General features: G+C 41.8%; 2 protein-coding genes and 1 long non-coding RNA gene across 6 annotated transcripts in view; 2 read left to right on the top strand and 1 right to left on the bottom strand.

Annotated features, from left to right (window-relative positions):
* The window catches only part of LOC112253097 (protein FAM13B-like), a 51,313-nt gene extending 50,021 nt beyond the window's left edge, over positions 1-1,292 (top strand). For both annotated transcript variants that reach the window (XM_042323624.1, XM_042323623.1), the window contains exon 20: positions 376-1,292. In XM_042323624.1, the coding sequence (XP_042179558.1) occupies positions 376-499 (124 nt within the window). In that variant the 3' untranslated portion in view covers positions 500-1,292. The remainder of the gene's footprint in view (positions 1-375) is intronic.
* Positions 4-22,091, bottom strand: LOC112253098 (phytanoyl-CoA hydroxylase-interacting protein-like). 3 transcript variants are annotated; one of them, XM_024425022.2, is made up of 5 exons: positions 21,682-22,091; positions 8,060-8,256; positions 4,555-4,729; positions 4,296-4,413; positions 4-2,834 (listed from the first exon to the last, which is right to left on the bottom strand). In XM_024425022.2, the coding sequence occupies exons 1-5, from the start codon at positions 21,785-21,787 to the stop codon at positions 2,288-2,290; spliced, it is 1,143 nt and encodes a 380-aa protein (XP_024280790.2). In that variant the 5' UTR covers positions 21,788-22,091; the 3' UTR covers positions 4-2,287. The 3 variants fall into 3 exon arrangements, with proteins under 3 accessions (XP_024280790.2, XP_024280791.2, XP_042179559.1); XM_024425023.2 differs by lacking the exon at positions 21,682-22,091 and adding an exon at positions 11,237-11,371; XM_042323625.1 differs by lacking the exon at positions 21,682-22,091 and adding an exon at positions 10,570-10,701.
* On the top strand, positions 9,739-11,692 carry LOC121846696. Its single transcript, XR_006083645.1, has 3 exons — positions 9,739-10,366; positions 10,594-11,472; positions 11,555-11,692. It is a non-coding gene; the product is annotated as an uncharacterized LOC121846696 (long non-coding RNA).
* Positions 22,092-24,591: the final 2,500 nt, after the last annotated feature.

The raw sequence follows: 24,591 nt of genomic DNA, 5'->3' as shown, positions 1-24,591 counted from the left end.
CACTGTTTGCTTTTCCTTTAATTTTCTTTTAATAAACTGGAACATTTGGTTTTCATAGTTCAACAACGCCTTGTGAAAAATAAAATAAAACATCCACCAGAAGAATTCAGCAGAATCACAACAGCGTGATGCACATTTACTGACGTTAATACGACACAAAGAAGTACTTGGGAGAGAGACGGAGAGACAACTGCTCTGAACTATACACATATTTTGTACATGTAGCGGTTTTTGAAAGTAAAATAAAATGTTCCGATTACAATACTTAGTGTACAAAGTTATCTGAATAAGGCAACACAGGGACTATACCAGTAATGAAAGCTGCAGCTTATCTGAAATGTTAAGTTAGTATTTTTCTCTTCCTTGTCTTTAAAGGGCTGCCCAGAAAGAGGACCATGGGCCCATGGCAGAGGAGTACTGCGAGTACAAGAACTTAAAAGCTAAACTCCGTTTGCTGGAAGTCCTGCTCAGTAAACGGGATACTCCGAAGACTGTTTGAGCCTCCTTCACAGTGGGACTTTTATTTTGAAACAGTTTTTTTTGGCTCACTTTATTGGATCATTTTTTTTCCAGAACAAATTTCAAAGTGAGATACCGGTACTTCTGGTCATGTTTCATGCGATGCTTACATGGTGATGCACTTTAAATGACTCTCACTTTGGTTAAGAGTGATGACAAGATGATGCAAGAATTGCTGGGCCACATTCAGCTATTTTTAGTCCCTTAACAAGTCCTTTGTTATTCATGACAAATTATACTTTTTTCTGCAACTGATGTAGCGAGTGTAACACTTTCATTTTAAGGAAAAAAGAGAACAAATATATATCACGGTTGATGTTAGAAATGTTATTTTATGCTATTCTAAGCTATTTTATGGCACTTTATTGTTACTTGCATTTTGTTCTTGCCAAACTAATGTCGATATAACAGGTACGTAACGTGGTCTTCTACGTTCAAATGCTGCTCTTTGAAAAGTGCAATCTTGGCAAGGGGGATATGTCATCCGAATACACAATCTGACAATCCTGTAGAATGTTTGTGCATGTCAATCTGTTTTTAGTCCCACAATGTACTATGATATGATGAATTGTGGCAATTCAAGTTATACATTACCTTGGAAAAAAATAACTTGTGAATGTTGGCATAGTGCAAGTTACTCAAATCTGTGTTGTTTTCTCCTTTTTGTGTTTTTCATCCAAAAATGCAATTGTTTACTAGGATCAGAGCTCTTGACATTGTGCACTTCTGGTTTATGTGTATATATCAGTAAAAAATAAATATTTTTTCACATTACTTTACTAAACACAGTTTATGGTTTCGTTATAACTAGAATAAATCAAACGTAACATTGCAGAAGGGTAGCTATGGTAGAGTGAGACGTCACCGCCACATAACATTGCAGAAGGGTAGCTATGGTAGAGGAACTGACAGACTCAGTTTTCAAAGTCATGCTGTACATACTGCATCATGCTCTTAATGGTTACCAAGTAGTTCAACTTGATCTCCGAGTTAATATGCTTTTAGTGGCTGTTGCATTAGTATTGTTATTCTACAGCAAGTTGTCCTTTTGTGTTACCTTTGGCATAAAGATGATGACACTGCAGCTCTAAATTAGTACCAGTCTCTGCCGATAGAGGGAGGAGTAACTTAGATCTGTCGGATCTGAACCATTCTAACGCCTTCCATGAGAGATGGGAAAACAGGAACACAACCATCTGTCTACCTGGACTGAAGGGAACAACAGAACATTTGAAGAGGTCAATGGGAGGAGACGTTTGAAAAACAACAGAAGAGAAAATCAATGAGAAAAGCTGTGTGAATACATGCACGGAACAATGTTTGGTTAGAACATTTAAAGGGATCAGTCAGTGTTAGCTAGCGGTTTGGATGATGCTGACCAAGGCTTGTTAGGATCAGTCAGTTTTGGCTAGCGGTTTGGATGATGCTGAACAAGGCTTGTTAGGATCCCACACTTCAGCTGTAGATCTTTCAGTTGGGGCTCCTCCCTCTTTTGCATGGTTTCTCTTTTGATGGTGACGGCGGGAGGGATGAACAGAATGCCACACTTTTGGGAGGGTGGTTCCTATGAGGTTGAAAAGGAAAATGGATGATGTGTGTGTGTGTGTATATGGACTGGGAATTCTAGCACCCTACCCTGTTAAATTTCTTTCACAGTCTGGGTCCCTCTCCTGCAATGTTCTTCTTTTGGGAGGGTGGTCCTTTGAGGATATAGGTTGGGGTTGCGTGTGTGTACGTCTGTGTAGCACAGGTGCAGTCCAGTCTCCCACTAGCGTCCCACGCTGATGTTGCAGGTCTTGCAGCTGGGGTCCTTCTTGGCGTTGACGGTAGACAGGCTCATGAGCTGGTGCCCGCTGATCTCTGCCACCGTGCCCAGCACCAGGTCCACGGGCTCTGTGTAGATCACCTCCAGGATCACATCCTGGGCGTGCCGGAAAACCAGTGCCCCGTCGCCCGCCTCCTCGTCCACCGTGCAAGTCAGGAAGTGGTTGTTGGTGATGTCGAGTGCTTGCAGCTTTGCCTTGCAGAAGTCATCGCCGGGCGAGCCCTGTGGGGCCAGCACCAGTATGACGTAGTGGTAGGCCGTGTACATGCAGTAGAAGTCCCCGAAGTAGAGGTTAGTCTTGGGGTTGAACAGGGTCTCAGCCTGGATCTCAAAGCGTGTGCGGCCGTAGGGGGAGTCCTGGGGGGGCTTGCCTGTGTTGAACTCTGTGTTGCAGCTGAAGTAGAGGCCCTTCAGCTTCCCGCTGATAGGTGAGCCATGACTTCCACTGTTGTCCTTCACAGCTGGCAGCATGTGGTTCCCATGCACCTCCCTGGAGAGGAGACATGGACAACTTTCTGAGTAATCACTATACTATAGGTTATTACAATAAATGTATCATCGATACAAGCAGGGATTTGGGTAGCAGCTGAATCCTACTGAAAGGTTGTCAATGTGTTTCTTGACAACGCAAACAACCTATTCAGAAAGGATGCATTTCAGAAACAATGAGTAAAAAGACTGATCTAATCAATTTCATCTAGTTAATCTAATATAAAAATGATTTGCTCCTCAGTTCTCTCACTGGCAAACAGACCTTTCTTTTCCCCTAGACAGAACTCAGTCTAAAAAAAACGGACATTGTATTTCGGCAAGATCTCAAGATCTCTCCAACAAATGAATAGCAGAAACTTGAAAGCACCTTGTGAGGTTTAAATTGGCAGTCAGATATCCTATGATGCAAATCTGAGCTCCAAAGGCTTCAATTATTGGCGTAATTACATTGGTAACACTTTAAAGGTTGCCATTAGAACCATAATTGTCTCTGTCATGGTAACTATCTAATTATTAAGGTCCCATTCGGGTCATCATAGGAAAGGCCTCATTTTACTGTCCTTGGGTGTATTCTCCACGAGATGAAGCCGTTTCTGTGTAGTTTTTCACCATTCTACACCACTGAGAAATGAAAATAAGAGAAGATAAAACTAAAGAACAGAAAGTGCTCTTATCCCCCAAGAAGAAAAAAAATACATAATCGGTTAACATATCAGCAAACTAAAAATACACCAGACTTCTCTCCTCTCTCTCTCACACTCTGTTCCTCTCCCTTTTCCCCTTTTCCATCTTGCTTTCCAGTCAGGTGCTTGATACACACTCCGCTTCCTCTTTCACCAGCAATTAAAGCTGCTACCTTTTAAGACTTTGGTCCAACGCATGCAGTCATTGGGGAGGTCATTTGTTCCAGCAAACATATGCACAAATGGGAACCAAAAAAATTCTACCTAGCTTGTGCAAGCTGCTGTTATATAAAATAGTAATTCAGAGGTTTCCGGAGCATGGTACACTTCTAGTTCCAAATGCAGAAAATCCTATAGGTAAACAAATATCCGGAATGGCTGTTTTACCCAAATATAATCTGTTAACCCAGATACTTAACTTTTTGAATGATGCAATGTAAGCAGAGTTTTTTTATGGATTGGAGGCAGTTTTTTGCAATAATACCTTTCTGTTGAGCTTAGACTAACTCCCCCAATACAGAACTAGACCTACACATGCACAGCCTATACTATCTGAGTATATCTTTTTTAAAAGCATTAAGCCATACCATCTGGACCACTGCCTTTGAGAAAAGCCTATGACGATTTCAGTTACAAGGGAAGGAGGTACAGCAAAGGGTCATGTATCTCTATATTACGTGATTTCCCCGTATTATACTGTTTTTACATACTGAATCATGACGTCAGAATAAAACTGTGCTGGCTGTTAGGGCATCTGTGCAGATGTTCATACGTACCTGGCCTGGTCAAAGTACTCTTTGTTTTGATTCCTGTAGAACACAGAGAAGCGCAGCATCCTGCCTGCGATGACCTCAGCCTTTTCCAGCAGCTGGGTTAGATGCACCGTGGAATAATCTGGAAACAGGGGTTAGGATTAGCCATTAATGAGAGAATACAGCATGTAGGCCTATATCAAATAAAGATAGAAGGTTTTAGGGATAGGCCAAAAAATAAATGCTTTGTTTCCCCTGTCCCTCTTCTGCCCCCCTGCCTTACCGGCGGTGGTGAAGTCGATGATCTCGCTCCACTCTGACACGGCGTAGTCTCCGTCACTCTGTTTGGAGGCAGTCTGGACGGCCACGGTGTACTCCGTACGCGGGCTGAGGAACCAGTGACCCCTCACCGTCATGGGCAGAGGCACTGCCTTCGCCACCAGTTTGGTGGGGACATCCTGGACAGGGACACCGGCAGACAGAGCTTAAACTCAACATACACAAAGTTTACAACTCTACATACAAAACACAAACTCTGAATAAACACATTATTCACCGTTCAGCTGCAAAAGCAACATACAGTGCCTTGCGAAAGTATTCGGCCCCCTTGAACTTTGCGACCTTTTGCCACATTTCAGGCTTCAAACGTAAAGATATAAAACTATATTTTTTTGTGAAGAATCAACAACAAGTGGGACACAATCATGAAGTGGAACGACATTTATTGGATATTTCAAACTTTTTTAACAAATCAAAAAAACTGAAAAATTGGGCGTGCAAAATTATTCAGCCCCCTTAAGTTAATACATTGTAGCGCCACCTTTTGCTGCGATTACAGCTGTAAGTCGCTTGGGGTATGTCTCTATCAGTTTTGCACATCGAGAGACTGACATTTTTTCCCATTCCTCCTTGCAAAACAGCTCGAGCTCAGTGAGGTTGGATGGAGAGCATTTGTGAACAGCAGTTTTCAGTTCTTTCCACAGATTCTCGATTGGATTCAGGTCTGGACTTTGACTTGGCCATTCTAACACCTGGATATGTTTATTTTTGAACCATTCCATTGTAGATTTTGCTTTATGTTTTGGATCATTGTCTTGTTGGAAGACAAATCTCCGTCCCAGTCTCAGGTCTTTTGCAGACTCCATCAGGTTTTCTTCCAGAATGGTCCTGTATTTGGCTCCATCCATCTTCCCATCAATTTTAACCATCTTCCCTGTCCCTGCTGAAGAAAAGCAGGCCCAAACCATGATGCTGCCACCACCATGTTTGACAGTGGGGATGGTATGTTCAGGGTGATGAGCTGTGTTGCTTTTACACCAAACATAACGTTTTGCATTGTTGCCAAAAAGTTCAATTTTGGTTTCATCTGACCAGAGCACCTTCTTCCACATGTTTGGTGTGTCTCCCAGGTGGCTTGTGGCAAACTTTAAACGACACTTTTTATGGATATCTTTAAGAAATGGCTTTCTTCTTGCCACTCTTCCATAAAGGCCAGATTTGTGCAATATACGACTGATTGTTGTCCTATGGACAGAGTCTCCCACCTCAGCTGTAGATCTCTGCAGTTCATCCAGAGTGATCATGGGCCTCTTGGCTGCATCTCTGATCAGTCTTCTCCTTGTATGAGCTGAAAGTTTAGAGGGACGGCCAGGTCTTGGTAGATTTGCAGTGGTCTGATACTCCTTCTATTTCAATATTATCGCTTGCACAGTGCTCCTTGGGATGTTTAAAGCTTGGGAAATCTTTTTGTATCCAAATCCGGCTTTAAACTTCTTCACAACAGTATCTCGGACCTGCCTGGTTTGTTCCTTGTTCTTCATGATGCTCTCTGCGCTTTTAACGGACCTCTGAGACTATCACAGTGCAGGTGCATTTATACGGAGACTTGATTACACACAGGTGGATTGTATTTATCATCATTAGTCATTTAGGTCAACATTGGATCATTCAGAGATCCTCACTGAACTTCTGGAGAGAGTTTGCTGCACTGAAAGTAAAGGTGCTGAATAATTTTGCACGCCCAATTTTTCAGTTTTTGATTTGTTAAAAAAGTTTGAAATATCCAATAAATGTCGTTCCACTTCATGATTGTGTCCCACTTGTTGTTGATTCTTCACAAAAAATACAGTTTCATATCTTTATGTTTGAAGCCTGAAATGTGGCAAAAGGTCGCAAAGTTCAAGGGGGCCGAATACTTTCGCAAGGCACTGTATCAGTAGTGGCCTCCTCACTATTGATACAGTATATTTTAATGCCACGCACAGACAAAAACACTAAATCAGCATAAATACAATGCGTAGTGTTAAAGGTCCAGTGCAGTAAAAAACATGAATTTTCTATGTTTTATATATATTTCCACACTATTAGGTTGGAATAATACTGTGAAAATTATGATATTACCCTTTTACTGTAAGAGCTGTTTGAAAAGACCACCTGAAATGTCTGCCTGTTTTTGTGAGATAAAGTTTTGGCCTGTCTGGTGACATCACCAGGTGGTAAATTAGTTAATAGACGAATAAGAAAGAGTTCCAAACCTCTCTGCCAATAACAGCTAGTTTTCAGTTTTCCCCTCCTCAGTCAGACCACGCCCAGACAGTCCCAGAACAATTCTTGCTTGAGAAATTGCTCTTTGCTATGAAGCTATTTTTGTTTATTTTAATTGAAAACAATCACAATAAGGTACTTCATTGTTACCGAGATATTATTTGATATTGAGAAAAAAAACGGCTGAATTTGACCTTTAAGCTGCATGTATAGACTCCTGTGGCATTCCCCTTCCCCCATCTCCTCAATATTGATTTAATGTATGCCATGGAGCCTAGTACTTCCTGTCTCTATGCATTAGCAGGACATAGATTGGGCGCGCCCTGCAATATTACACCAGCCTTGTGTAGCGACAACAGCAGTACATTAATGCACAACATTATAACGAAAATGCTATAACGAAAATAAATGCATTCTATCTATGTATATTCACACAGAGAATGCGAAGAAAACCACTTCCTTTGGGGGGGGGCTTTTATGTTCACTCCACCCAGAATGTGAATGGGAGACTGATGAAATAGATCTGCAAAATTTTTACATTAGATGCATTAGATTAAAGGCTGAAACAGCAGCCAAATTTGTGCAATTAGTCTCTGCTAGTGCTGTGTGATATCATTCATGCTCAGGGCTTAATCTGTTAGAATACAAAAGGTTCCCTAGTGTTAGAGTGTGGGAGTGTCAGTTCTGCTTCTGAGCTCTGGTAAAAGGTTATCTACCCTTTGTTTACATTTCGATTTGAGTAATTTAGCAGATGCTCTTATCCAGAGCGACTTAGCACATTCATCTTAAAATAGCAAGTACATTTTCCCACTTTAAAAGGAGCTATCAGCAAAGTCAGAGATAACAAGCTGGAAAAAAGTAAAGTGCGATTGTTAGTTAAGCAAAAAAATTGTGGGGGGTGATGAATTATTTAAGATATACTCATTACGCCTGTTACACTACTTGTTTGGGGTATAAAGGTTACGATGTGGCTACATACTGGTTTGTGTTATAGCTCAAACTAAACAACTGGCCTTATCATGTAGAAATTATTTTATAGACAACTTCAGGCTCTAGGGAGTTTTTTCTAGCCTCTGTTCTTCTGCATTGCTTGCTCTATGGGAGTTTAGGCTGGGTATCTTAATAACGTTGTGCCCACTGCTGATGTGAAAAGGGCTTTATAAAATACATTTGATTGTATTATAAACTGCGTGTTCTTCCTTTGAAATAGCCTAGTTGTTGTTGTGTGCATGTTAATAGTTTACCTTGTGTTTGAACTTGTTGGAGTTCTTGTTCTCTTTCTTGTTGAGGTCGATGAAGTAGTGAGTGATACGCTCCTTGACTCGGGGCTCCATGTCCCAGCAAATCTTGAAGGAGTCACATGTGATGTTGCTGATCTTGATGTTCTGAGGGACAGGAAGCTCCTCCATCTCTACGATGCCGCTGTCCTGTGATTTATTGCCTGTGGCACAGGGACAAAGGGATTGGTTGTGCTTTAATGCTTAAGGAGATGAGAAATGTCTCAATGATATTTTACAATTTAGAGAACTACTGACATTAAAAAAAAAATTGAGACACCTAATACATAAGAGGGGGCCTACAAACCCCTACAGGGAACACTTCCACCACTCAGCTGGCTCTGTGCTCTGTGGAGCATTTACCAAAGAGCGGGAGCTCCACCATGTATCTGTTGTCATGGCAATGCTGCAATCCCCTCAGATTACAAGCACATACGGTATTAAATATTTCAAACGCTGATGATTATAGTGACTCAACCCAACACAGATGGATCTCTTAATAAAGCCTTGCTTTTCTCTTTCATGGAGGACATTTTTCTTTTGTCAAACACAAAGAAAATGAAAGTAGATAGAAGATTGCTCTGATAAGCCTTTTGTTCAGGGTTTGTCAGACCATTTCCCTCTGTATCTAGTCCAATACTCCCTATTTTGAACAGGTGTGTGTAGCAAGGACAAATTCACAATTTCCTCACTAAATGCATGTTTAGACACCTTTTGGTGCTACAGAATGTCTACGTGTTAATGAAAATGTCATAACACACACACACAAAGACGCACAGGAATACAAATAGCCTTATACACCAAAAGTGAATAAGAGCTTTGTAACATGGCCATGAGAATCCACTACACACTAAAACACCTACTCAAGGCATGGCAACAATTTGTTTTCTGTGCAAGCTCTGAATACAGGAACTAAATATAGGAGCAAGAATGTGGAATTCTGGGGTAATGCATCAATTATCAATGGGAAAAGAAGCAGACCATGGAACGCCTATCTCAGACCATGAGTTTTGAGGCGAAGTGCTAATTGAGTAACTCCACAAATTGGTTCATATGGAGTTTTTAAAAACATATAAACCATATCATTCATACTGAGGTTATTAAACTAGGCATACAAAAATGGGTTTCTGTCAAGGGGCATTTTTCAAAACAGGTCTTTTGCTCTGTGCTAAACAAATATAACCGCTAGGATATCTGCAAACATTGAACACTGGTTTGAGAAAATTAAGTGTTGGCCAACAGCAAAGCACAGAGTAAAACCCAACCAGATTTTGGATGTCTGTTTAGCACCCATCCCACACAGCCCAAGCCACTGTGCCAGAATGCTGATTTAGCTATTCAGCTGTTTACACTAATCCCACCTCATTAACCTGCAAATAGGCATACTAGAGGAATTACACTGACATGGTACTACGACTGTGATAACGGTTGTCTCCCATAGCTATCTTAAGATGAATGCACTAACTGTAAGTCACTCTGAATAAGGGTTTCTGCTAAATGACTAAAATGTCAAATGTAAGCCTGGCTAATGCTGTCAACGTTTGCCCACATAACAGCATTACAAACTGCTTTCATTAGCCTATGGCGATCTAATCACACAGAATTAGATCTAGGCCTACTATGACTAAACTGTGATAATGCTGTGCTAAATTACTCAAAATGTGTGGCAAATTATGTCCAACTAAAGGGACACACACAGCTCTGTAAAATATTATACCTTTGTTTCTAAAGAAGCTGATACCAGTAGGTAGGTACTTGCTGAGCAATATTGAATTATTGTACATTTACTAAACTAAATGGGTACCAACTAGTCAACCATCGAATTACGTAGGCTATATCCTCCTGACAAATAGGCCTAAATGCATGATCCTTTTGATGTGATCCATCTTCACAGTCTGTGGAGGTTCTTTACTTTGTCTGGCCCTCTCCCCTGAGAAAGAGGGATAAATGGAAGCAGGAGGAGAGGGTCAGGTGATGATGGGATTAAAGACCTCTTTGCACAGAGAAGGTCTGACAGACAGACCGTGTTTGACTCAGCAGCAGCACCAGCACCTTCTGCCTTCCTCTCCAAAAGCCCTCCTGTGGGGCTGCAGTCTGCTCAGCCCTGGACCTAGATTCACCACACCAAAGCTACTGGTAACTAACCGTTCTGTGACTACACTATACAGTCCAACAGAACGTCACTCATTATAAACAGCCTCTAGAAATGTAAACACAATTCAACCCATGTAATCCCACTCGGCCTAGAATATCATAATCCCAGTCAATGTAAAGGTGAGTCCATTGGTTTAATTAAAATGAAAATGTACAGCTAGGTATAGGCCTAACGTTATACTTGGAACAATTTGCAGGATATGCCCATCCCCCAACATGGAAATGTGATGGATTTCGTATGAACATTTGTCCTCCAAGCTATGACAGTCAGCTAGCTAGCTAGCATGCAAGAACAATAATCTAATCTTCAATCCTATTTTTACCTGTTTCCACACAAACCAATGAAGCAATGCAGGCGGCAGGCCAAGCCAAATTGGGCAGCTAGCTAGCTATCCGCTCCAGTCCGGATGTAAGGAAGTTAAGTAAACATACGAAATAACTACCCAGCAGCATTTACACGTAGCTAGCTAGTTTGCAGGGTCCCACTAACGGACTAAACTTTCATCGTTTTACCTCTATATGTAAAAATGTAACAAGGTCGAGCTTGTTAGCTAGCCATGTGCGATCAAAGTAGTGCACGGGTAGGCCTACTAAAAATAGTTAAAGTAACACATATGCTATTTACGTTTGTCAGAAGTGCAGTAATTTACCCCGCAGCTAGCAAGGTTGTGGTATGAAATAAATTGAGCTAACAAAACAAAGCAGATGACTAAAATCAAAGGTAAAGACAGAGCTGGACCTCCAAAGTCGACTGTATGAGACTACTCTTTAAAGACATTGATACACAGTTCCAGCAGACTCTTAGGCTGGGTATCTGTAAAGCACGTTGTGACAACCACTGATGTGAAAAGGGCTTTATGAAATACATTTGGCTGATTGACTTTGGGGCAGCGAGGGAACAGCTGCTGCGATCTGTGGTTGGGGCACCTAATCCATAGCTAGCTAGCTAAAGTAGTTAACAAAATGTACATGTAGGTCTATATAACATACGTTTTGTGTATGTTTGTATTGTGATCAGCAGCATGCTCTGTCTATACATCAGGTAGAGGCATGACTCGTATAATTCCTATTTTCCCTGTGTCTCGCTCTGTCTGATCAGGGGCAGTATGTATTGCCTGTCGCCTCCTCATGCCACTGGCCACCAGTCACACTACTTGGCGCTGTTGGATGCCCAAGACCCTGCCGCTGTAGGTCATCAGCCTCCTGAAGAGAGAGGATAAATCATGGTGAGAGCACATCTGTCAAACAATACACAACAGTAATTTCTCATTTCCTGTCACTTAGTATCTGAATTTGTATACATTTCAGGTTTGATTGAAAAAGTAAAAAACAGCAACATCCAGCCATAGAATGAAGGTGGAGCAACAGTGGTGGGCAGTGCTCTTCTTCCAATGGCAGAAAGGGAAAGGGGGATACTTAGTCAGTTGTACAACTGAATGCCTTCAACTGAAATGTCTTCCGCATTTAACCCAACAAAATCAGAGAGGAAGAGAGCGGCAGGTGCAACCATCCCTTGGTTCTGCTGATCCCACCAAGTTCCACTACTGTGAAGAACTGTGTTCACTATTCATCTGAAAAAGTTTGCTCAATTAAATGTTTGAATTGATATATATAAAAGATAAGTGAATAACTATTTCTAAATCCCAAAACATAACTATTATACGGTGTGGTTATACAGTGGGGAGAACAAGTATTTGATACGCTGCCAATTTTCCTACTTACAAAGCATGTAGAGGTCTGTAATTTTTATCATAGGTACACTTCAACTGTGAGAGACGGAATCTAAAACAAAAATCCAGCAAATCACATTGTATGATTTTTAAGTAATTAATATGCATTATTGCATGTCATAAGTATTTGATACATCAGAAAAGCAGAACTTAATATTTGGTACAGAAAACTTTATTTGCAATTACAGAGATCATACGTTTCCTGTAGTTCTTGACCAGGTTTGCACACACTGCAGCAGGGATTTTGGCCCACTCCTCCAGATCCTTCAGGTTTCGGGGCTGTCGCTGGGCAATACGGACTTTCAGCTCCCTCTAAAGATTTTCTATTGGTTTCAGGTCTGGAGACTGGCTAGGCCACTCCAGGACCTTGAGATGCTTCTTACAGAGCCACTCCTTACTTGCCCTGGCTGGATCATCCAGATGGTCATTGGCAAACTTCAGACGGGCCTGGACATGCACTGGCTTGAGCAGGGGGACCTTGTGTGCGCTGCAGGATTTTAATCCATAAAGACATAGTGTGTTACTAATGGTTTTCTTTGAGACTGTGGTCCCAGCTCTCTTCAGGTCATTAATCAGGTCCTGCCGTGTAGTTCTGGGCTGATCCCTCACCTTCCTCATGATCATTGATGCCCCACGAGGTAAGCTCTTGCATGGCGCCCCAGACCGAGGGTGATTGACCGTCATCTTGAACTTCTTCCATTTTCTAATAATTGCGGCAACAGTTGTTGCTTTTTCACCAAGCTGCTTGCCTAATGGCCCATAGCCCAGCCTTGTGCAGGTCTACAATTTTATCCCTGATGTCCTTACACAGCTGTCTAGTCTTAGCCATTGTGTAGAGGTTGGAGTCTGTTTGATTGAGTGTGTGGACAGGTGTCTTTTATACAGGTAACGAGTTCAAACAGGTGCAGTTAATACAGGTAATGAGTGGAGAACATGAGGGCTTCTTAAAGAAAAACTAACAGGTCTGTGAGAGCAGGAATTCTTACTGGTTGGTAGGTGATCAAATACTTATGTCATGCAATAAAATGCAAATTAATTACTTAAAAATCATACAATGTGATTTTCTGGATTTTTGTTTTAGATTCCGTCTCTCACAGTTGGAGTGTACTTATGATAAAAATTACAGACCTCTACATGCTTTGTAAGTGGCAAAACCTGCAAAATCGGCAGTGTATCAAATACTTGTTCTCCCCACTGTAGGTAACCACACCGTGACTACAACTAAGTAACTAAGTCTTTGACCACACAACGCTGTTACTTTGGTGAGTAAAAACTCATCCTACCTACCCTTTAATGTTCTAATAAAACATAGTCGAGCATTACCTAATGGATTCAACATTCATTATTTTGTTATCATTTTACTATACTGTATGAATGATAGAATGCTTGTCTTGCGTTGATGGAGCTGTCGGCCTGTTTGGCCCAGGCCTTGTGGTACTGTATCTGCGTCAGGCAGGACTGCTGTAGTTGAGAATTATAGGTGTTCTCCCAAGCTAACCTAGTGTGATGGTGATCCTAGCCTGAGGCCTAGAACTAGCTGGCTCCCATAATTAACATCAAGCAATGGTCACAGACAATTTGCGTTTAAGGCCTGTTCTGTTCGACAGGCTTGGAGGTCATTGGAATCAATATGCCTATTAGGTAATGGAGGCTGTGACGTAGCCTCTCAGATGGACAGGTTGCCTCCCACAATGTATTAATGTTCCAGCATACACCCTAGGTCTGGAATTTCCCAAACTAGCCCTGACTGCCAGACTAATGGTGAGCTCACATAGTGAGCATAATGGTGTTCAGTGTTAGGTCATGAAAAAGGCATTTACCAATGCAGCATAACTCAGACAGCTCAATAGCTCATCATACCCAAGAGAAAGGAAGCCGTGGAAAAGAGAATTATGCTTGGTGGGGAGACAAGGAGCGACATACTGTATACATTATTTCCATTTCTGAAATGGCATGCAATATATTGGTCCATCATTTCAGAGGATTATAAATGAGTCTTGTCATACTGAAGGCTCTAAGCCAGCCAGCTGTCTGGTCTGTGAAGACACAGCTCACGGTTATGTCACCAGCAGATTGCAAGCTTATTCACACAATCACACAGGTGCAGCAGGGTGTTTATCACTTTGCCACATTTTGAAATAGAAACATTGGCATGATGCAGGTCTCAATGAAATCCGCATTGCCGTCTTTATGCAGTAGCTTTCAGAATACAATCTGTCTGCTCTGTAAATAAGACAGAGGTTTGTAAATAAATACATGAACATTGGTAGAGCAGGTTGCATTTAATTCATTGAATCCATGGCTCACAATCTCATCAGTTCCATGGAAGGCCAGGAAGCATGGCCAAGAATCACAGTTTGCTGCAAATGTGTCCTTTACTTTAACCTTGTCAAATGAAACTAATTGAGTACTGCCCTTTAATTTGAGCGATATGGTGAAGTTAAACAAAATCAACAACCAATACCAACCTACTTAACATACAGTGGGGAGAACAAGTATTCACCTACCAACCACTAAGAATTCCGGCTCTCACAGACCTGTTAGTTTTTCTTTAAGAAACCCTCCTGTTCTCCACTCATTACCTGTATTAACTGCACCTGTTTGAACTCGTTACCTGTATAAAAGACATCTGTCCACACACTCAATCAAACAGACTCCAGCCTCTCCACAATGGCCAAGACCAGAGATGGTGTAAGGACATCAGGGATAAAATTGTAGACTTGCACAAGGCTGGGATGGACTACAGGACAATAGGCAAGCAGCTTGGTGAGAAGGCAACCACTGATGGCGCAATTATTAGAAAATGGAAGAAGTTCAAGATGACGGTCAATCACCCTCGGTCTGGGGCTCCATACAAGATCTCACCTCGTGGGGCATCAATGATTATGAGGAAGGTGAGGGATCAGCCCAGAACTACACGGTAGGACCTGGTCAATGACCTGAAGAGAGCTGGGACCACAGTCTCAAAGAAAACCATTAGTAACACACTCCGCCGTCATGGATTATAATCCTGCAGCGCACGCAAGGTCCCCCTGCTCAAGCCAGAGCATGTCCAGGCCTGTCTGAAGTTTGCCAATGACCATCTGGATGATCCAGAGGAGGAATGGGAGAAGGTCATGTGGTCTGATGAGACAAAAATAGAGCCTTTTGGTCTGAACTCCAATCGCCGTGTTTGGAGGAATAAGAAGGATGAGTACAACCCCAAGAACACCATCCCAACCGTGAAGCATGGAGGTGGGAACATCATTCTTTGGGGATGCTTTTCTGCAAAGGGGACAGGACGACTGCATGGCATTGAGGGGAGGATGGATGGGGCCATGTATCGTGAGATCTTGGCCAACAACCTACTTCCCTCAGTAAGAGCATTGAAGATGGGTCGTGGCTGGGTCTTCCAGCATGACAACGACCCGAAACACACAGCCAGGGCAACTAAGGAGTGGCTCCGTAAGAAGCATCTCAAGGTCCTGGAGTGACCTAGCCAGTCTCCAGACCTGAACCCAATAGAAAATCTTTGGAGGGAGCTGAAAGTCCGTATTGCCCAGCGACAGCCCGAAACCTGAAGGATCTGGAGAAGGTCTGTATGGAGGAGTGGGCCAAAATCCCTGCTGCAGTGTGTGCACACCTGGTCAAGAACTACATGAAATGTATGATCTCTGTAATTACAAACACAGGTTTCTGTACCAAATATTAAGTTCTGCTTTTCTGATGTATCAAATACTTATGTCATGCAACAATTGCAAATTAATTACTTAAAAATCTGTGATTTTTCTGGATTTTTGTTATAGATTCCATCTCTCACAGTTGAAGTGTACCTATGATAAAACATTACAGACCTCTACATGCTTTGTAAGTAGGAAAACCTGCAAAATCGGCAGTGTATCAAATACTTGTTCTCCCCACTGTATATACATGGCTTGTCTTGTGATTTGGGCGAGGAGTTTTCCTGAGTGTCGACATGACCCATAGGCTATAAATCACAGGAGGTTGGTGGCACCTTAATTGGGGAGGCTGGGCTCGTGGTAATGGCTGGTGCGGAATAGGTGGAATGGTAGGTAGTGTCATGGAAATGTACTACTAAGGACTCAAACTCAATGTAAATGAATCAATCTTTATTACCACGGCCGGAGATGTTCACAAACTCAACCTAGCTTGATGAAAACTCTGACAAGGTCGTTCCCTCTCAGTCCTTTTGTACTGCTACACAAACAAGTCATATAAGCATGATTTACATTATTCATTATTAATGTTGGTTCCTGCAAGTGACTGACGAGGCTTCATCTCTCGAAACTGGGGCCTTGAAACTGATATACTCCTTTTGGTTCCCAGAACAGTGTTCAATTGGTTTGAGAAGGATGTCACAGTCACCTACACAAACCAAGATAGAATGAGAGGAGATGCTGTGTACAATTCAATGCTATTTCTTCAGACAACAACACTTTCCCTCACAGTATCAAATACATCAAACACGTGGTTGCCATCTGTTTGAAGCTATTCCATTCGCTCCATTCCAGCCATTATTATGAGCCGTCCTCCCCTCAGCAGCATCCACTGCTATGAAGTCAAAGTCGAAGCATTATAGGTGGTTGGAAATCCGGAGGTAATGTCTAGACAGACCATTTATTTTTGGTTCATTCTCACGCTAAAAGACTCCAACATAACACTATAAACACGATTCAGTGCAAGACTTTCAAAATACACTGGCAAGATAGCACAGGCTGACAGTGAAAGCGATAACATCCTACTAGAAGCGAAACACAAAGTTCTGTTCATATGGCTCCATACAGATACTGTGTGTAATGCATTACTCCAATCAAATCACAGGATAATTGAGCAACAAAGAAAACAATCAAATAGAAACAAAAACAGAACACAATGAGTAAGAATGTGGAGTGAATGACTAAATTTAAATTTTTTTAAAAAAGTTAAGCTCTAAATATACCCAGCTGTTCTAGCAAATTCATTAAATCCAAAAGGCCTCTTAGGGGAGGATGAAGAGGTGAGTCATTGTGTTTAATTTGCATAGAATTAGCATGTTTAACCAGAGTGAGAGGAAATTATGTTAAATCCCTCAACAGAATACTTTGGCGTAAAAATCAATATTTTATGGAACTGTTTACATAGCATTGTTGATATACGTCATTTATCATTTTTTATCAAGACCCTTTTACCTAAATAACCATTTCAATTCCAACATAATTTTTGCCCCCCAACTAGGTTACACAATCTGTTCACAGCAAAGGGTTAAATCCCCAGAGAGCTGGAAGTGCAGTGTCTGGTCTGGATGAGGTGGGGAGAAGCAGCAGTGTAATAAGCCCTGTTTACACCTAGTGCTAACATGCTTTCTTTGTCCTGATCTTGTGCACATTCTGATTGTGCCCACATTTTGATACAGGTGTAGATGATTAAAATACACATTGTGTACCTCCGGAGGTAGTCAGGGACCCATTGTATCTGGATATCAATCAAGTGTAAACAGATCTTGATAGTCAAACCATTTAAATTATCATTATACCAGCCTCTAAAATAATTGACAGGTAGCACCATTGACTTATGGCATCAATAAAATGCCATAAAATGAATGCATATTACATTAATATTATTCTGAAAGAATATCAGTCAAATAATTTGCATACAGGACGGCACCAGGAAATCTGGCCATGATGTGGACACAGTGGACGGATAAGAGACACATTTTAACATTGACTAACTTTGTTCGGATTGAGCAGATCACGAAACCCACATTTTAGTGCAATGTGTAAACAAGGCTACTGCCAGACACCGTCATGGGGCAACTGTCCACACAAAATATGTGCTCTCATGCCTGCTTACTAAGATGAGTTGTCAGAGTGCCAGGACAATAAATCATAACAAATCTTTATTATGATTTGTAAACACCATTGGTATGGTATCAAGAGTATGACTCCATTTCCCCTTTCAGTTCCTGGATTTCTCTCTTAAAGGTTTCTCCATGGTTTCCACTGGCTTTTAGGGGATTTGAGTCTAAGCCTCTTGTTTAGTGTTGTTAGTATATTTTAGAAAACAAATGGCATCAGGCCTGAGATAATGTTTGGTAATATTGGGCTCTTGGGGAGGGGTCTTATGGCTACTGTTCATTTAGTTGGTGCTGCTGAAAGACAGATGGTAGGCTCAAATCACACATACACAGCCAGTGTCTGACAGTGAGGCTAGCTATGATGGTGTCACAGCTGGAATGGGGGGATGGCAGTTGGGAGGTCTCTTAGAGAACAGACACAGCTACTTGGTTAAATTAATGTCACCCATCCATCATGGTAACTTACTGAATTGGTGACCACTGGACATAGACGGAATACATTTATATTGAGATTAGACCTGGTTGGCACACATTTGATTTAGTAGACAAGTGGGCCTGAATTTCTTATACAGCATTCAAAATGGATGTTTGTCTTTTTAACAATATATAACGGCTCCTTCTGATGGTGATGTCAGTTCCAGTTATTTTATTTCTCTATGCAGTTCTCAGAGCTCCTCTTGAGACAGAGGGGAAAGGCTCAGTTACGTGTGCCTTCTCACATACACTACATTGCCAAAAGTATGTGGACACCTGCTCGTTGAACATCTCATTCCAAAATCATGGAGTTGGTCTCCCCCCTTTTCTGCTATAACAGCCTCCACTCATCTGGGAAGGCTTTCCATTAGATGTTGGAACATTGCTGCAGGGACACCACTCCAGCCGACGCTTGGCATTGCGCATGATGATCTTAGGCTTGTGTGCGGCTGCTCGGCCATGGAAACCCATTTCCGATGAAGAGTTCTTGACATGACGTTGCCTCCAGAGGAAGTTTGGAACTCGTTAGCAAGTGTTGCAACCGAGGACAGAAGATTTTTACACGCTACGCGCTTCAGCACTCTGCCGTCCCGTTCTGTGAGCTTGTGTGGCCTACCACTTCGCGGCTAAGCCGTTGTTGCTCCTAGACGTTTCCACTTCACCATAACAGCACTTACAGTTGCCAGAGGCAGCTCTAGCAGGGCAGAAATTTGATTAACTGACTTGTTGGAAAGGTGGCATCCTATGATGGTACTACGTTGAAGGCCACTGAGCTCTTCAGTAAGGCCATTCTACTGCCAATGTTTGTCTGTAGAGATTGTATGGCTGTGTGCTCGATCTTATTCACCTGTCAGCAATGGGTGTGGCTGAAATAGCAGAATCCACTAACTTGAAGGGGTATATATATATATATATATATATATGTATGTGTGTGTGTATATATATATATATATATATATATATATATATATATTGGGATTCCTCACGTTTGTGTTGACGATTAAATATTGATCATATGCTGGATAATTTGACAGGTTTGCAGCACTAAAATAAATATGAAATGTAATGTTTTATAAATACATTGGGGAACATTTCCAAGAGAACTGAATGTATTGTATTTGTAGACAGCAAACCGTTCGTAAAAGCTTGGGCACAGTTCCCTACATTTGAATAAGCCTAAGGAAATGACAGGAAAACACAACCTTGAAGATTTAAAATGATACTAACCCATCAAAACAACTTGCTTCAAGCTTTAGTCTGTCAAAGCAGAATAAACTACATGTGATGTTTAGGTATAAGACCTCAAAGCTGTCTGTGGTGTTAATGAGAATGCTTTTTCAGGAGATCATCCTGTCCTACACCTGATTTTTTCTAAAACTATGGTTTAAACTGCTTTCATGTTTATATGGTCTGTCTAGTAGGTATGGTTTTATTGTTATCATGGCATTGGCCCTATTATCAATGGCCCTGGATCAGAGATATTGAAATCTACATGGAAATAGGAGTGTTGAAAAACACAAACCCATGATGCTGATGTAGGCTATATCAAGCATCATCAAAGCCAGTGAAGAATTAGCCTGTCTTGGGAAAAGAGCTTCATACTAAAATGACAATGTTGTGTAACGGATGCAGACGCCTGATTATAACCCTGTCATTTCCCCTCAGCATCTGTAAAGTAATGACAGAGATTGTTGTGCTATTGTACTATAAACAATGGGCAGCTCAAGGACACTTAGCCACTATTTACCCAGTATTGCCTGACAAATAGGAGAGTGCTTGTTTGCTGCAGAGGGGCCAATACAAGTACAAAGAACAGAGCTGGCACCAACAACTACGTCCCTCAGAAAGTCCAGCGTTTACCATTACTAAAATTACAGCTTTTAAATCAGGCCAGAGTTGTATAAGAGGATATCAACTGCATCCCACTAGGCAGCAGATGAGATAATGAACCAGTCCAAAGGATGCTGGCAGGGTCTAACTGCCCTGCTTGTGTGGTCTTGTGAAGACCACCATTGACTACACAGGCCCTAGACAACACCCCCCTATGTACAAATCAAAAGCTCAGTTTTAGATCTTTCTAAAAACACATCTTTAGTATTTCTGTGACTAGGCCATACCTTATAGTTGTCTTGTTATTATTGTCTTGTAATGCAATGAATGCATTGAGTATGTGTCATCTAGCATATTATGGAACAAATGGATCTGTCCATGTTCCTTCTCACTCTGTTGTAGAATGATCTAAGGAATTAGAGTGAAGGGTGTGGATGCTCCATCTCTGTCTGCACACTCCTTTCTATGGGTGCAGCCATCTTTGAGCCCAGTCTTCCAGTGATCATGACTTGCTATTTTTTCCATTCAAATCAGCCATGGTAGGATATAGGCCTACACTTAGAGAAACGTAGCCTAGGCTAGGCCTAGCAACAGCTGGCCTCCAATCTGCATGTATTTCTCCAAATGATCTCAATGTTGCAAAAATAAAAATCCATCCTGGTAACATATAAGCCTAGTAGGCGTAGGTCCTAGGCTACATCATGCATTTGACATCCAGTATTGAAATGTTCACATAAAATTGTCATATTAAGCTACAATTAATAGGCCTGGTATCGAAATGTGAACTTCAACAAAGCCTTTTAATGATCAGACCATGTGTTTGAGCCATTGTAAAGCGATGCCTCTGTAGCATATGTAAATAGTTGTCTTCTCAACCAGCTGAATCATCAAATCATGTAGCTTTTCTTAGTCAGAGCCTGTTAAATAATGCAATTCAAAGCTATCCTTGTATTGGGCTTGTGGATGTGGTTTCTGAAATGAAAACAGCTCTAACTGTAGGCTCCTTCAATATAGACTATATATTTGTAATTTTAAGCTTTGTTCAGAGCTGTTCCAGGCAAGAATATCCTTATCTTAGTCTCTACCCATTGGAACCTGTGTAAAAGCGCTTTGCCGAATGCTGTCCACGTCCATGGTTCTGAAATGGTGAAACCTCATCGTTGCGCCAAATTGCTTTCCTAGCATTTTTCTGATATAACCATTTCGTTTCGTTGTGAAAACCTAAATGCATAAGCTCCATAGATAGGGTAGGTTATGTGAAGAAAAATCTGTGCATTGACGCCCTCGGCTATGCCGCTGATGCAGCAGCGCACCGGTCTCCATCCAATCCAGATAAACTGTAAACATGCCCATATTGTTACATTTTCATCATAAAATAAGGGCCAAACAGAAGCGTTATGCACTTCTTGGACACCTATTCAGACATTGTGGTACTACTATAGGTGGCTATCATCTTTCATTATCTGATGTCAGGGAATCTTCTAATGCACACAGAATGAAATTTGTGGAAAGGGATGGGGGTGATCATTGGAATTACAACGCCTAAACTACATTTATTTTGCGCTTACCCTCTCGCTCGCATAACTGTATCGCATCCAAGCTGAGGTTCTTGATCATGCCCTCACACGGACTCATCGGGCTAGTTAGGTTGTGTCCCAAGTTTGGAACCTCCATTTCTGCAACAGAGCTGGGATGCCTCTCCTGGAATCGGTGGAATTTCGCTGATTTTTGCCGCAGGACTTGCCTTCCTTCACATTCGGTGAAGAAAGCGAGAGAGATAGTGACCGGTTCCCAGCCTCTTTGCTCTCTCGCAGCTTCACTCTTCGGGGGAGGGGGGCTAAAGGCGCGTCAGCAAATCGTCACGAGCGCATAGCACACTGCCGATTTGACGCTGCAACGTGATAGGAATAAATACTACGAAGATATGCCAATCCTTTTAATGTTTGGCTATATACTTTTTTCCAATTAACAGATTCCACGCGCGCGCTATTTTCAATGAAAGCCACAAGTGTTTCGCCTATTCAGCCCTGCAGGACAGTGGAACATGAATAGCGGATTAGGGGCGAGGGAGCAATTTCTAAGGGCTTTTATGTAACCAGATTACACCTTCCACCCCCTACGGTTTAAAACGCAATTTAAATCTCTATACTATATTCTTTATTTTGCGCTCCGTTTCTGCTAACGTCAGCCTAAAGAGGTGGTCCATATATATATATATATATATCCTTATTTGGAGCTCTCTCCGCGACTCGCGCTCTCCACAGGAGCGCAGGTGCAAGTGGCCCATGCGTTAATGAAGCGGTAACGACCCCTCACCTATCATGACAAGAAGAAGAATGTATTTTAAACAGCCGTGGCCCATCTCTGCCACAATCCTTTAGCCACGGGCCCTTTCTTGAGTCTAACGTGACACAGGCGGGATTTACAGGCAAACAGATGACGTCATTCTACATTTATGAAGACTACAAATTTTAAATGTATTGATCCATGTAATTGCCTTGCGATGATTAATAATGACCTAACAGTGGTCACTCCCTCTGTGTGTGTGTGTGTCTGGCAGTATCTCTCCCCAGTCTATCAGTGGGCCACAGTGACAGCAACGCCCACTGAGCTGGCTATAATGACACGGTCGCTCCAGGTCACAACGTCAAGTGCTGCTACTGATGGTGCTTTTAATACATCTGTGAATTTGGAAAAATAGGAGGTCAAATCATGATCATTATTTTCAGGTCGGAAAGTCGGAGCTCATGAAATGGCGCGTTCAAAACAACTTGGAACTCGAACTTGGAATTCCGAGTTGGGTGTCCGTTCAAAACGATTTCACAGTCGGAGTTAGTTTTTTTCGAGTTCCTAGGTGTCTTGAACGCACTGATCTCCGAGTTGCCAGTTGTTATGAACACGGCATGATATAGTACCCTTCAAAACATGAGGGTCAAGGACAGTGGTGAAGCAAAACAAAATATGCTATTGGCAATATTATTAAAATTTAACAATATGTTAATAGTTAATTCCAATAGAAAAACTGGAGGCCCTATGTATGATGATCGGCAGACATAATGTTTTCTGTCGAGCAATCTCCATTCTGAAAGGATACTCTGCGCTTCACGCGACATTAGAGCGCGGTGACACTTTGCATTTCACGGTTGGCTTGAGCGTCATGGGGTATTTGGACAAAGATGTGTGGTATCTTTTCAGCAGGCCCGGGCTTCTCTGTCTTCGTCTGCGCCGATACTGATAGGACTACTGAGTCACTCTGCTGAGAAGGCAGAGGAAGTAACTGCAGCGTATATGTAATTTATACACTTGGAAATAGGGAAGCCCTATACCCCCCTACAGATACACGCATGCATGCACACAAGGATGTGCTTGTAAACCCGCGTGTGCTTGTAAACCCACACCGTGTGGAAACACAAAACAACGTCGCATGCCAATTCTTGCAGCAGATTCAATGTCAACTGAGGATATATAACTGTTCATAATGTAGGTAACCATGTCTATTATCAATGTGTTTCTGAATTTTGGTCCAATACAGGGCATATGAACACTTCTGGAGAGCTTTAAAGGACAAATAGTTTGCCTGCATATTAATGTGCATTCATTTTGAGGAGGATTACTTAGTGGGGTTATGGGCAGGCGAATTAAACATCCATAAGCCCATAATCACCATGGCAGTACAAATGCAGCACACTGATGAGATTCTAACGGTATACCGCACTCTGATTCAGTAAGGCCAGTCCTCCCTTTTTAGTAGCGAGATTAACTGGCTTAAAACCGACCCAGCGCTAGAATGAATCAGTTGGAGTGCATTTGATTTACATAGGCGGGTCCGTTTTTTTCACGGGACCCCCTATGTGTCGCGCGCTTGCGCTTTCACAATTTTTTTAAATGGGTGTATTGGTAAAGACCATAAGCAGCTCGTGAGTTTGAAGTTTGGGGAAGCTTACAAGTGTCATGAAGTTGGCCTGGGGGTAGTTTTATGACAGTCATAAATACCTCTTTCCCCCTTTTTCCTCTCTCTACCCTACTGATGTTACATTTACAAACAGCTTGGTTAACATAGAGATTCTGGGAACATCAGAAGGTGGGGGGAAATTAACTATATTCTGGTAATCCGACCAATTGAACATATGCTGTGGTACTTAATGAATATGATGTCAGTTCGGTTGTCATCTGAGACATTCTCATCAATGATAAGATGACATAACTCTACAGTGGAAAGTCTACACATCAGAGTTATCGGATTCACATGGAATTGTTGTTCAATTTAAATGTTTGAATATGAAATTATTTGTGATGGGATGAAATGTGATTTTAGCTTCTAAAATGTGAGAATTGGGTTTTTATAAGGTTAGAGCTCTGCTCAATCAGTGGCCCGCCCCTGTGAAGGGACATGGGCTATAAAACTTTTCAAACACGCCCTCCTCTCCCTTCCTATATAAAGCCTTGACGACAATATAACCTCCTGTTCCGAGGATGTG

This window comes from Oncorhynchus tshawytscha, linkage group LG06, assembly GCF_018296145.1.
Source record: "Oncorhynchus tshawytscha isolate Ot180627B linkage group LG06, Otsh_v2.0, whole genome shotgun sequence".
NCBI classification, from domain to species: Eukaryota; Metazoa; Chordata; class Actinopteri; order Salmoniformes; family Salmonidae; genus Oncorhynchus; species Oncorhynchus tshawytscha.
The sequence above is the reverse complement of the archived record's forward strand: the minus strand, read 5'-3'. Positions and strand labels throughout refer to the sequence as shown.

Excerpts from the sequence above, each read along its gene's own strand:
- LOC112253098 (XM_024425022.2), bottom strand. The coding sequence starts at position 21,787 with ATGGAGGTTCCAAACTTGGGACACAACCTAACTAGCCCGATGAGTCCG. Across the intron at positions 8,257-21,681 it reads ACAGTTATGCGAGCGAGAGG|GCAATAAATCACAGGACAGC; the intron begins GTAAGCGCAAAA and ends CCTGTGCCACAG. Across the intron at positions 4,730-8,059 it reads CCAACAAGTTCAAACACAAG|GATGTCCCCACCAAACTGGT; the intron begins GTAAACTATTAA and ends GTCCCTGTCCAG.